This window comes from Babylonia areolata, chromosome 12, assembly GCF_041734735.1.
Source record: "Babylonia areolata isolate BAREFJ2019XMU chromosome 12, ASM4173473v1, whole genome shotgun sequence".
Classification (NCBI taxonomy): domain Eukaryota; kingdom Metazoa; phylum Mollusca; class Gastropoda; order Neogastropoda; family Buccinidae; genus Babylonia; species Babylonia areolata.
Window position 1 is genome coordinate 33,173,600 of NC_134887.1, and position 15,182 is coordinate 33,188,781.

At 40.6% G+C, this 15,182-nt stretch overlaps 1 protein-coding gene across 1 annotated transcript in view; it reads right to left on the minus strand.

Moving 5' to 3' along the window:
• LOC143288159 (uncharacterized) overlaps positions 1–14,470 on the minus strand; it is a 36,697-nt gene extending 22,227 nt beyond the window's left edge. The window contains exons 1-8 of the mRNA XM_076596460.1: positions 14,224–14,470; positions 10,943–11,074; positions 9,243–9,366; positions 8,225–8,338; positions 5,190–5,319; positions 3,638–3,811; positions 1,602–1,685; positions 920–1,048 (exon numbers count right to left, since the gene is read on the minus strand). Of these exons, the coding sequence (XP_076452575.1) occupies positions 920–1,048; positions 1,602–1,685; positions 3,638–3,811; positions 5,190–5,319; positions 8,225–8,338; positions 9,243–9,366; positions 10,943–11,074; positions 14,224–14,388 (1,052 nt within the window). The 5' untranslated portion in view covers positions 14,389–14,470. The remainder of the gene's footprint in view (positions 1–919; positions 1,049–1,601; positions 1,686–3,637; positions 3,812–5,189; positions 5,320–8,224; positions 8,339–9,242; positions 9,367–10,942; positions 11,075–14,223) is intronic.
• Positions 14,471–15,182: the final 712 nt, after the last annotated feature.

Here is a 15,182-nt window from a genome sequence, read left to right on the forward strand (position 1 = left end):
TGGATGACCACACCTTACATATAGACTGGTCAATACAATTAAATGGATGACCACACCTTACATATAGACTGGTCAATACAATCAAATGGATGACCACACCTTACATATACAGTGGTCAATACAATGAAATGGATGATCAGACCTGACATTTACACTGGTCAATACAATCAAACGGATGACCAGACCTGACATATACACTGGTCAATACAATCAAACGGATGACCAGACCTGACATATACACTGGTCAATACAATCAAACGGATGATCAGACCTGACATATACACTGGTCAATACAATCAAACGGATGACCAGACCTGACATATACACTAGTCAATACAATCAAATGGATGACCAGACCTGACATATACACTGGTCAATACAATCAAACGATGACCAGACCTGACATATACACTGGTCAATACAATCAAATGGATGACCAGACCTGACATATACACTGGTCAATACAATCAAATGGATGACCAGACCTGACATATACACTGTTTGATCACATATACTACACCAGAGACCCTTTTTCTGACCTGCCACTGACAGTCAGTTTCTTTAACAATTCTAATGCATAGTTTTTTGGGCTTTTTTCTTTGACCTTTTTATTCAAAATTTCACTAAAGTAACTCCCCCCCTCCCTCCCATGCAGACACAAAATATAAAGAACACTTTTACATTAACTGACACAAAGGGAGATAAAATATGGCAGCACACATCTACAATGCACATCGGTACACGCGCACGCGCGCGCATACACACACACACACACAGAAGGTATCAAAATATAAATTCACAAAAAGAACCAAACCGGCAACTACGTTCACACGCACACACACACACAAAAATTAAGCTACAACATTCACTAACAGTACTGATCTCTCCAACAGCTGTCGTGCACAATGCAGGTACTAACCTCTTGAGGTGTGTGACGCAGGACTGAGCAAGGCGGAAGAGGATGGAGGTTCCACGGAATTTGAGTGTGCCCACCGCTGAGAGAAACTCGGCGCTTGGCAGTTTGTCTTTGGTTTCTTCACCAAATAACCTGCAGGTAAAAACCTTCCTGGTATACAGAATTAATCACAACATGCACTTGTGCAGTCTTTCAGGTTTAAAAAGATATCATGAAGATGGTGTATTGTATCATATTGCATCTATATTGTATTGTATGGTATTGTATTGAATTCTATTGCATTGTATCATATCATATGACTCTTTTACAATAACTTGATGCATATACATCAGAAAACTAAAACACACTTCACTCATAATATTTCTTAACTCTGCAAGAAAAAAAGAGAGAAAATATTCTCTAAAATATTGATGTTCATGCAGGCATGCATCCATTTATCTTAATAATTACTGTAACCAGTGACAGTAGGAATGTGTGTGGGTGGATCTGTAAGCAAGCATGCTATATCCACAAGTGTGTATGAACAATATATGTTTTATGTCCATGTATACAACATGTTTTATGCTCTTCCTTTTCCTATTCATTATTGCCATTAAAAAACAAAAACAAAAAAAACAAAAAAACTATGCATTTTTTGCATGTCTATACACACACACGCATCCATCAGATGATGTTCCCAACTCACTTGGCACTATTGAGGGCATCTTCAAGTAGAAAAGATTCATCGTTGGGCAGGCCTTTGTGTTCCCGAATATCTCGGACCATGTTCCTGGAAAAAACAACAACACACACACACACAAAAATTAAACGGTTTATCAGTGTTAACAGGGAAAGAAAAAATGTACTCACTGCATACGGTACTGATTTTGTTGGGGAGGGGAGTGGGGGGGGGGGGGGGGGGGGGTTAAAATCACCATCTTCAAGTAAACATACTAATTAATTTTGAGTGATGAGTTGTGGGCATCAGAAGAACGCAAATACATACACACATATATGCACACACACACACACATATCAACATACACACACATGTACACTTGCACGAACACACTGACATTACATATCCACACACACATACACCTAAACAAAGAAAATCTAACAAAGAATGTGGATCTTTTTTTTAACAGAGTAAAAACAAAACAAAAACAAAACAAAAAACAACAGATCGAGAAGGGGACCATCATGACCAAGAGGAATGAAATCCTCCTGACGTTCTTATCCGATGGCTGTGATACATTCCGAGGTTTCAACATCAGCTATTCCTTTGAAGCCGTGGCCCCTGCTGATGAGAGTTCTGAAGACAACTAGAACTGACACTGCAGCCTGGTGGAAAATGATTGGTCCTGAAGACAACTAGAACTGACACTGCAGCCTGGTGGAAAATGATTGGTCCTGAAGACAACTAGAACTGACACTGCAGCCTGGTGAGACAACTACAAATGACACTGCAGCCTGGTGGAAAATGATTGGTCCTCAAGACAACAACTGACACTGCAGCCTGGTGGAAAATGATTGGTCCTCAAGACAACTAGAACTGACACTGCAGCCTGGTGGAAAATGATTGGTCCTCAAGACAACTACAACTGACACTGCAGCCTGGTGGAAAATGATTGGTCCTCAAGACAACTAGAACTGACACTGCAGCCTGGTGGAAAATGATTGGTCCTCAAGACAACTAGAACTGACACTGCAGCCTGGTGGAAAATGATTGGTCCTGAACACAACTACAACTGACACTGCAGCCTGGTGGAAAATGATTGGTCCTCAAGACAACTAGCACTGACACTGCAGCCTGGTGGAAAATGACTGGTCCTGAAGACAACTAGAAATGACACTGCAGCCTGGTGGAAAATGATTGGTCCTGAAGACAACAAGAACTGACACTGCAGCCTGGTGGAAAATGATTGGTCCTGAAGACAACAAGAACTGACACTGCAGCCTGGTGGAAAATGATTGGTCCTCAAGACAACTAGAAATGACACTGCAGCCTGGTGGAAAATGATTGGTCCTGAAGACGACTAGAACTGACACTGCAGCCTGGTGGAAAATGATTGGTCCTCAAGACAACTAGAACTGACACTGCAGCCTGGTGGAAAATGATTGGTCCTCAAGACAACTAGAACTGACACTGCAGCCTGGTGGAAAATGATTGGTCCTGAAGACAACAAGAAATGACACACCTAGAAACCACCACCAAAAAACCACAATGAAACCTGAGCACAAAAATAATTACACACAGAACACAATATTACTTATAAAAACCAGCACACAAAACCAATACATGGCAACTGGCAACTCACACGTCATTCGCTCAAGAATACAATATAATAACACTGCCCACTTATCAAGTCCAGAAAAGGAAAAAAAAACTATTCAACACTTTCTAGAAAAAAAAATACAGGTGACGAGACCAGCAAGGCAGAACATTCAAAAAAAGGGGGAAAAAAATAGAGAGAGAGAGAGGACAGAGAAAATGTCAGAAAAAGAGGGGAGCAGAAAGGAGGAAATTTCCAGCACAGGTTTTCAAGAGAGAGGGGGCACTATCTGTAAATGAAAGAACCATGGGTAATCCCACGGTGGAAGGGGTAGGGGAGAATCACACAAACATGTAAGAAAAAAAAATTAAATAACCCAAGTCTGCCCATCAAAAGATTGACACACAAACAACCAACTGATACAAGAAGTCTCACAACACAGATGCAAGATGCGCCACATACGTACTTGAACTCCTCAAACTGCAAGAAACCATCAGAGTTGACATCGTAGTAACGGAACATGTAGCGACACCGCATCTCTGCCGGCATGCCACCGTGTTGTGTGCAGGGTTCAAGGGTCGCCAATCCCAGCAGCACCTCCCTGAAGGTCAGCACATGGCGTCGATGGACATCAAATGCTCTGCAGATATCAAAATGTACTGTTGAAAGCAAGACGTCTAGATATCAAAATGTACTGTTGAAAGCAGGACGTCTAGATATCAAAATGTACTGTTGAAAGCAGGACATCTATGGACATCAAATGCTCTGCAGATATCAAAATGTACTGTTGAAAGCAAGACATCTAGATATCAAAATGTACTGTTGAAAGCAGGACATCTCGATATCAAAATGTACTGTTGAAAGCAGGACATCTATGAACATCAAATGCTCTGCAGATATCAAAATGTACTGTTGAAAGCAGGATGTCTATGGACATCAAAATGTACAGTTGATAGCATGACGTCTAGATATCAAAATGTACTGTTGACAGCAGGACATCTAAGGACATCAAATGCTCTGCAGATATCAAAATGTACTGTTGAAAGTAAGACGTCTACGAACACCAAATGCTCTCAAGATACCAAAATGTACTATTGAGAGCAAAAGTATGTTTCCATTTCAAAGCAGTCAATTTTATTTGTCTAGGATTCAGTAAAGTTTAAGAAATTAATGTCCAGAATACTACTGACTCTGATGGATTGAACAAGATAACCCACCAACTTAAAAAAATTTTTTTTTCATAAAGTGATATGCAAGGAGAACAGCCAGTTCTGTTTCCAACTTACTTCTCTTGAGGAAATAATGTCAGTATCACATAAGTCAAAAACTAGTAAAACTGTTAAAATCTAGTCTTATATGTTACTGATCTATCAACCAGTTAAGCTCAAATATAAAAACAAATAATAAACAAACACATTCTGCCCTCCTTTTTTCATCAAGAATCTATCCAAACTACAAACATATGAAACACACAGGAACAAAATGCGTCAAATATAATTGTATGCTTGTATGATCTGATTCACGAATCAAAAAGGAAATTTTCTATCTAAAATTACGTTGAAGTAACATACTTACCGTGACCCACAAGTGCAGACTCCGGCAGGGGTCTGACATTCCTGTCCTGTGCAAACTACTATCCGCCTATGCGGAGAAAACGAAAGTAGCTACGGCCGATAACCTCCCGGAAGTAGGTAACCTCCCCTTTGCCCCCCTGACTAGCGCCCTCTTTTTACGGCAGCCAATCAATCAAGGGGGCGTTCAAACACAGACTCACACAGTGACTAAAGAAAACAACAACAACAAAAAATAAAAACAAAAAAAACTTGTCAAAAAGAAAAGAAGTGACCTGGTGACCTAACTTCACTAGTTCCCTGTAGACAGACTGCTGACACTGGGACAGCCACAGACGAACCCTGGAGTGGCTGTGTATGGGGGACTCAGAATGAGCAGCGTGGGAGTAATGCCGCTGAAACGGTGCAGAAGACAGCTAAAAATAAAAAAAAATCAGTAAAGCTGACCTGAAGAAGCCATCGACGGTCTGGGGTCGCGCCCCTTTGAGGGTGGTGATGTAGGAGGTGAAGGTGGCCAGGTTCATGTAGTGTGAGGGCTGGCAGTACCGCATGAACTCATGGTACAGCAGGTCTTGCTCTGAAACACACAAACACACCACACACATCTCACACACTGTGCACACGTCGTCATTTCTGTAGTAAGTGTGTACCACCTCGTAAGCACCCCATCTCACACACAATGCACATCGTAATTGCTGTAGTAAGTGTGAACTACACTGTAAGCACCCACCACCCCACCCACCACTTGGCACAAACTTCACCCCTCAAGCTGGGGGTGGGTGTTTACTGGGCAATCCACCCTTTGCTGCCCACCCCTTCACTTGTTCCACCCCTAAAGTATGGGGTGGGTGTTTACTGGGCAATCCACCCTTTGCTGGAGCCCACCCCTTCACTTGGTCTCACCCCTCAAGTTGGGGGTGGGTGTTTACTGGGCACTCCACCCTTTGCTGCCCACCCCTTCACTTGGTCTCACCCCTCAAGCTGGGGGTGGGTGTTTATTGGGCAATCCACCCTTTGCTGGAGCCCACACCTTCACTTGGTCTCACCACACAGCACTTGTTGGGCTGGGTGTGAGAACAACATGGCTACTGAAACAAGATACTGCGTCATGGAGAAACGTCACGCTCTCACTGTGTGTTTCAATGACACACTGACTTATCAAGCAGATGTTTTTCTCCATACCTAATTCAACGCTGTGTTACTATGCAACATCATCACAAACAGCAAAGTGAATTATCATTACTTCATGACAATTTTCTTCTTTGTTTCTCAAAGTTGGGAGGTGGTCGTTTACAAGGTGTTTTACCCCATGCACAGCTTTTAACTCTCTCCGGACGAAGGAATGCATGAGCATTCCTACATAAAAATGTATTCGGTTTCAGATGACAGAATGGAATAGCATTTTCAAGAAATAAAAATCCATCACACGCTGTACACATGATTTTGTGATTAGCCAAGCAGAGTGCGCTATTCTGGGTCACTCCACAATCGAATGGTATGATTGGTCAGCCTGCCATGTGTGGCCCATCTCGCACACACACTGACAAAGTCATTGACCGGTCGTCTGCTCGCTTGCCAGCCTGTTAGCAAAGTGGGCTCTTCTCAAAATGTTGTGAAGCGAACAAGGCAGCGACGGCAACATTTTAGGGTTGCCGAAGTACCTGAAATGCTACAAACTGAAGGGTCGGACATTAAAGAGGTGGATGATGATGAAGAAGAAAGTGAATTTAATGCAGAAAGCGAGCATGGGTATGGTGATTCAGGGTGAAAAATTGGCAGTATTTTCTACATATGGCAAAACTGTAAAAAGAAGTTCAATTTTTTTTTTTTTATGTAATAGCTCAACACGTAATAAACCAGTTCCGAAAGTTTCATTTTCTTACCCTGTATTTTGTATTAAAAAAATTTTTTTTTCCAAACCCTCACAAATGGGCCGTCTGTGGGGAAAAGCAAGGGAGAAAACTTGTCATCCTGAGTGAGTTAACCCAAAATGGGGGGGTTGGGGGGTTGGGGAGTGGGGGCAGGGGGGAGGGGGTTCACCAGACACTGGGCGTTCACAGTACAGTTTACAGTATGATCATTCATGCGCTGTGCTACACATGGTGCACATCATAACCATCATTCATGCACTGTACTACAAATGGTGCACATCATAACCATCATTCATGCACTGTGCTACAAATGGTGCACATCATAATCATTCATGCGCTATGCTACCAATGGTGCACATCATAACCATCATTCATGCGCTGTGCTACACATGGTGCACATCATAACCATCATTCATGCACTGTGCTACAAATGGTGCACATCATAACCATCATTCATGCACTGTACTACACATGGTGCACATCATAACCATCATTCATGCACTGTACTACAAATGGTGCACATCATAACCATCATTCATGCACTGTACTACACATGGTGCATATCATAATCATTCATGCACTGTACTACAAATGGTGCACATCATAACCATCATTCATGCACTGTACTACAAATGGTGCACATCATAACCATCATTCATGCACTGTGCTACAAATGGTGCACATCATAACCATCATTCATGCACTGTGCTACAAATGGTGCACATCATAACCATCATTCATGCACTGTGCTACAAATGGTGCACATCATAACCATCATTCATGCACTGTGCTACAAATGGTGCACATCATAATCATTCATGCACTGTACTACAAATGGTGCACATCATAACCATCATTCATGCACTGTACTACAAATGGTGCACATCATAACCATCATTCATGCGCTGTGCTGCACACATGGAAGAGCAGTGCCACCCATTTTTTTGCATTTTTTCCTGCGTGCAGTTTTATTTGTTTTTCCTATCAAAGTGGATTTTTCTACAGAATTTTGCCAGGAACAACCCTTTTGTTGCCATGAGTTCTTTTACATGTGCTAAGTGCATGCTGCACATGGGACCTCAGTTTATCGTCTCATCCGAATGAATAACGTCCAGACCACCACTCAAGGTCTAGTGGAGGGGGAGAAAATATCAGCGGCTGAGCCATGATTCAAACCAGCGCGCTCAGATTCTCTCGCTTCCTAGGCAGACACATTTACAATCAACACATAAACAAACAATCAAAATTTTTTTAAATAAATAAATAAAATCAAAGTAGTGAACAGGCTGGCAGTTTCTTCTTCTTCTTCATTCATGGGCTGCAACTCCCAGGTTCACTCGCATGTACACGAGTGGGCTTATGCGTGTATGACCGTTTTTACTCCGCCATGTAGGTAGCCATACTCCGTTTTTGGGGGTGCTGGCAGTTTAAGTTGCAAGGAAGCGTCAAAGTGTGCGGACTGATCCATACATGCAACACAACAGCTGCTTCTGTAAAAAAAAAAAAAAAAGAAAAAAAAGAAATATGAAATAAAATAAAAAAACATGGGGGTGAGCTGTCCGGACAACGCTTGACCTATGCAGCAATCCAACGAACCCTAAAGAACTCCACCTTTCTTTCCCAGCTTGGCAGACTTGAGCAGTGCTTCCTGTGGGGTGGTCTGGGAGGACTCTGAGGTGAAGTCGATGTAATCAATGGTCGTCTCTCCGATTCCTATTCCTTGACCTTATCACACAGGAAAAAAACAACAGATATTTCATTAGGATGTCAATGTAATTAATGGTCGTTTCTCAGATTAATATTTCTTGACCTTATCACACAGGAAAAAAACCAAAACATATTTAATCTAGGATGTTGGTGTAACTGATGGTCGTTTCTCTGATTCCTATTCCATATATATATATATTCCATATCACACAGGAAAAACAACAACACACTTTTAATGAGAATGAAATGAAAAAAGAATGAAATAGGTGGAAAAACAACAACAAAAAACCCAAGAATATTACAAAAAAGGAAATTGTTATGAACATCACAGCTAAACCAACATGCTTAGAAACATGGAAACCATTTGATAATGAAGTTTCATAAACAAATGATTCAAGAAAACATTTAGAAAAAAACCACAAAATTTCAAGCGAATTAATTTGCCCTTTGTGTAGCAGCAACAAGAAAATTGTCCACACAATCTCAAGTTTACAACACACTGACATTCACACACACACACACACACACACACACACACACACACACACACACCACCTTCTTTCAGTTCTTTGACCTGGTTAAAGAACTTGATGGGCTCCACACCCACACACCCCATATTACACACCATATACACACACACACACACACACATACACACACCACCTTCTTTCGGTTCCTTGACCTGGTTGAATTTGATGGGCTCCACACCCACACACCGCCTATTATTATTACACACACACCACCACCATCTTTCAGTTTTTTTACCTGGATGGAGAACTTGATTGCCCCCCCCCCCCCCCCCCCCACTACACACACACACACCACCTTCTTTCAGTTCTTTGACCTGGTTGGAGAACTTGATGGGCTCCACACCCACACACTCCCTATTACACACACACACACACACACCCTCACAACACACCTTCTTTCAGTTCTTTGACCTGGTTGAAGAACTTGATGGGCTCCATGCCGAGCAGCCCCGGGCAGTGACCCCCCTCCAGGTTTTCCCTCATCTCCTCCACAGTCAGCATGTGGCCATCCTCCGTCTGCACAGACATCAGTCCACACCTCCACCACTGTGTTGTGTTGTGTTGTGCTGTGTCACTCTTTTTTGCCAAAACAGATTTCTCTGTGTGAAATCTGGGCTGCTCTCCCCAGGGAGAGCATGTCGCTGCACTGATAGCGCCACCCCCTTTCTTTTCTTCTTTTTCTCTGCCTGCAATTTTATTTGTTTTTGTATCAAAGTGGATTTTTCTACAGAATTTTGCTTGGGACAACCTTTTTGTTGCCATGGGTTCTTTTATGTGCGCTAAGTGCATGCTGCACATAGGACCACAGTTTATCATCTCATCTGAATGACTAGCATCCAGACCATGACTCAAGGTCTAGTCGTGGGGGAGAAAATACTGGTGACAATGGGATTCAAACCAGTGCGCTCAGATTCTCTCGCTTCCTAGGTAGACGCATTACCTCTAGGCCAATACTCCACGACTGGTTGGTTGTACGTTGTTGCTGTTTGTGTGAGGGGGTTCTTTTTTCTTCTTTTTTAATGTCCAACTTCAAGGTGGGAGGAAGATCACAGTTTTCAGCTTCAGTTTCTCAATGAGCCATCACTGTATATACGCCATGCCACATCTGCTAAGCAGATGCCTGGTCAGCAGGATAATCCAATACACTTTGTCGGGTTTTGAGTGCATGCATATTTTTTTTATATATTCATTATTTGTGTATCTTTAAGAGTGGAATTTTTCAACTGTATTTTACCACAGGACAGTAGTTATGCTGCCATGGGTTCTTTTTCAGTGCTCCAAGTGCGCACAGGGACCCCGGTTTAAATCTCCCAATGCCTCCACACTCAGTTTGATTTTCCAGTCAGACTTGGGAGATCGTCTGGACAGCAATACCAAAACTCAATTTCTGCCAAGAACTTGCAGAAGATGATTTCAGCCACAAGTGTAAATAAACATGCATGAGATACCACAGTAACATATACCTATGATAAGAACTCAATACAAACTATACAACACAGGAGATAATGAATACATAAAGTGGTGACAAACTTCATTAAAAAACAACACATAAAATGAAACTGGTGACAGGTTCAGTCAACAGGATTCAAAGTCAAACGAAATTAAGAAATAACAGTAACAACACTGTGCTATATTTACTGTTGTGGAAGCATCAACAGTAACAACACTGTGCTATATTTATTGTTGTGGAAGCGTCAACAGTAACAACACTGCTATATCTATTGTGAAAGTGACAACAGTAAAAACACTGTGCTATATTTATTGTTGTGAAAGTGACAACAGCAACAACACTGTGCTTTTTTTTTTGTTGTTGTTGTGCAAGCGATAACTAGGAGACATGATTGCACTGGCTTCTACTCTTGTGCTGCAGCTCTGAGGACCAGCTGACATTTGGGGACCATCCAAACACCACCTGTCCTAAAGCCCTCTATGCTGAGAGAGTGGGGATGTAACTTGGGCGAGACACTCTCCACTGTAATCAAATTCTAGCCCAGACAGTCAGGACAGCCACTGCCCCTTCTGCTGTTCTGATGGTCATGTAATAGTCGGACAAGACTGGCTATCAAACAACAACACTGTCAGCACTACATACTGTTGTGAAGGCTTCAACAGCCAGAGGCCCCGCCCAGAACGTGAAGTGGATGATTGGCGCAGAGTCGGCAAAACGTGTGAAGTTGGTGCGCAGCAGTGTCCTCAGTGTGATCCGATAACCTTCCTCCAGGTACTGGAAATATAATACACCACTGTTTCACAACTCCAATAAATGTCAACATACATTATATGCAGAAATCTGACCTATAATGGCTATATGAAGAAAAACAGTGCTTTCTCTTTTTACATCATATCATGGTCATTCACGTTTTTTTCACTGTATTTTGTAGTACAGCACTGATTAAAATATCTTTGGGTAAAATTTAGAAACTCAATATAATATTCATAATATTAATAATCATCACATAAACTATCAAATTGTGGATACAAACTACCAGGACAATAACATTGTTCTTCAATGAAGTGAAAACCAGCTGGCCAAATAAATTATATGTATCATTATAAATATAATGCCTGGTGATCTTACTTTCTCCCTTGTGCCATTATGGCCTCAGTACATTGAAACCAATCACTGAATCAATCAGATTGTGAATCGCCATCACTGTATCAGACATGAACTATCTTGATTCAGTGTTATTGTTAACAATCAGAAATCTCAATTACATTCAATGAATTTCACTTTTTGTATAAAAAAAGAAGAAAAAAATGTATTAAAAAAACCAAAAAAAAACAAGTAAAACATCCTTATCCTCACTATCACACGCTTAAGATGCTGAGCAATTTCACTTTGTTTCCTTTTTTACTGTCTCTCACTCTTATGACTCCAACATCCAACACAGAGCAACAGTGAGAGCTCTACAGACTGTCTTTCGACCCTTGTTGAATTCATCCACATTAATCCACAAATTTACAACAACAGCTGACTTTTAAACACTGACTCAGACCTTGCCACAGTACTGAAGAAAGTTTGAAGTAACACACACAAGCACACACACACACACACACACACACAGTGCATACACACAATCACGACAATGACACAGTCAACACAGGTGTACAGGGCTGTGCTGATTAATTCAAATTTGTATAGATCTCCAATTAGCACTCTGGAAAGACAGATGCTCTGTTGGGTGAAGTGTGAAACTACTGCTGGGAAAGCTTTATAAGACTGCTTTGTAGCTTCAGTAACTGTATTTTTTGCATGAGTTCACAACAGGACTGTGACACTGAAATTAGGAGGCAAGATTGTGCCTGCTTCTTGTGCTGCTGCATTGGGGACTGGTTCAGTAGCTGGCCTTTGGGGACCATCCCATCGCCGATTGTCCTAAAACCCTCTTGGCCGAAAGAGTTAGTATATATTTAACTTCAGAAACTCCTGGCAAGACACTCTCCACTTTCATGAAATTGTAGCCTAAATAGTCTGGGCAGCAGATACTCCATCTGCTGTTTTGGTGGTCAAAGTCGGACATGACTGACTATCATACATACACTGTTCACGGCACTCCTTTCTGGAAAATTTCTCTTGATTGTAAATGTACAACATATGTAGTGTTGCCATGAACAGTGAGTCTTTTGTGTGTGTGTGTGTGTGTGTGTGTGTGTGTGTGTGTGTGTGTGTGTGTGTGTGTGTGTGTGTGTGTGTGTGTTTACCACTGTATTGTATACTGTATGATTTTAAAGAAATGAACCCTGCCATTTTAAAAATGATTTTTGCATCCACTTAACAAGTCACTCAAGTCTGTTCATTGTTTTGTTCTAAACAGATATTAGTCATGACAGAATCTATTTCCCCTCAGCAGAAAGGAGTGTCAGGAAAAGGCACTTGTCACCACTAAAAGAAGGCAGGATGACGAAACGTCCATCCATTACCACATTTGGTATGGTATTTTCCATAGTCAATGACTCAATCAATAGATCATTGTAGTGTGTGTTTGTGTGTGTGTGTGTGTGTGTGGTGTGTGTGTGTGTGTGTGTTGTGATATATAAGAATGTGTGTGTGTGTGTGTGTGTGTGTGTGTGTGTAGTGGGAGCTGTGATATATAAGAATGTGTGTGTGTGTGTGTGTGTACTTTGTGTGTGTGTGTGTGTGTGTGTGTGTGTGTGTGTGTGTGTTGGGGGTGGGATGTGTAAAAAAAAATACAATTACTTTTTTTTTACAGGAGAAACAGACTGAACTTTAATGTTCCAGCTTTAAAGTTTAAATCAAGCTGTTTGACTTTAAAATTATCCACTCACAAGTCACTACTATACAAAGTGTAAAGAATGCATGTTGCCAACTGGTTCAATATAATACCTTTCTCTGGATATAACTCTTAATGTGAGTGAGCTTCATTTCACTTATTTATTGTCTTTCGCTGTTTTAAATATCAAGATACTGACAAAAGTATTCGGGTCTGAGTTTGGTCAAAACTAGAAAAGTCTATGATTGAACAAATCTGAATAATGTTCCAAATTATATGTATATCATACATGAATTTGATGAAATAAGAGTTTATTTTAATGTTAATTTATTAATCATATTTGAATATTAATATTTATCATTAACTCAATCAATTTCTTAGACACACCCACACACATACAAAAATTCACATGCCTTACTGAATACTGAATGAAGTAAAAATACAAGCAAACAAAAAAGATAAAGTAGAATTTGATTCTTTTCTAAATCTGAATTATACACAATATAATCAATATACTAAACTTATCAGTTTTCAGTTTTTGTTATCATCTTTGTAATACTGTGGCTCATCCTCATGAAATCAATTTATTCACATAAATATTTGTCCTTCTGCTGGAATTCCGTAATTCTGTATGAATTTCTGAAGAACTTTTTGTTTGATTTTCATTTCTGCATGGGGTTAAGCTCTTATCATTACCTCTACCTTTTTTCAAATTAAATCAGTACTTCACAGTATTCATATGGTACATGTACCACACTAATCTGTAACTGATTGAATGTTTTTGAGGAATTTTTAACCCTTATGTCAGATTCTGAAAATGAAAATTCCCATCCGATCCCTTTTAAAATTAAAAGTAACTCAACACATTGCACCTTTCATTTATTCTTCATGCATTCTTTTGCACTGAGTGGGGTGGGCATGGGGTCCTATCAAAGTCTGTCAAAAGTTTTCTTCAAATATATGTACCTTACAACTTTGTTTGCTGTCCAGAGAGCAATTACTGTTTTACGAGAGTGCACACACGAAACAAGTAAAGAACGAACAAAACGAAATGTGTTCGAGCAAGCGTTCATCAGTAATTCTCCCAATGGGCCTATCCCTCTCATTATCACAGTATATTTAGTAATTTACTGATATTTACCGTATTCGTGATCTTCTGTGCAATGGATGCAATCGTTTCAGTTCCCCGTTTAGGTTCTGATGGCAACCACAGGCCTCGGTTATCCACATCTTTTAGCAAAACTCGACCATGAATATCAAATAGGAACACGCTGACCAGCTCTGAGGAGAATTCCTTCTGCGCCATTCTGCGTTCCTGGTACTCGGTAGATGAGCGGAACGTCTCAGAGATCGTCAATCCATTGCATCACAGAGATTCGGTTTTGAAAGATCTTCAAATGGAAACCTCGCTTGAAATCAACTTCCGGTAGGACGGTGGGGTCAGAGGTCAGGATGTGACGGAATCAAAAAGTATACTTTGTTTCGTTCACTTTACGACATCTAAAATGTATTTGACGACATTCTGTCTTTGAGGTTCCTGTTTCCCTGAACACGCAGTTGGATGGAATTACGGAAACATGAATGGGTCAAACGTTTTGACGATACCGTAAAAAGATATCATAAAAAATTAGAAAGTCATCAAAGCTTATCTAATATAAAAGTTGCCTCTCCAACCACACCTCCTGTCTTCCCCACTGTCAATCTGGAAAAAAAAAAGAATGACTATATAAATAAATGAATGAAAAAATAGATTTAACCCCTCTCCCTCTCTCTCTCTCTCTCTCTCTTAGAGGTTTATATATTTTGGTTTTGCTTTTCTTCAGTTCATTTTTTAGTGCATGATTTACAGTTTTTCAAGTTGAATTTTTTTTTTTTTTTTTTTTTCAAAACACGCTTTTTTTTCTTCTTCCCCCCCCCCCCCCCCCCCCCCCCCCTTTTTTTTTTTTTTTGTCCCCTAAGCTTGTCCTTTTGAAATGCTCGACAGCATGATTTCTTTCTCAATCACTTGAGTTAGGATTATGATCTCATCAAGTTGATGGCATTTTTCTTTCTTTTATCATTCATTTCTTTAGTTTCTTTTATCCAGTCTTCAATCGTTGT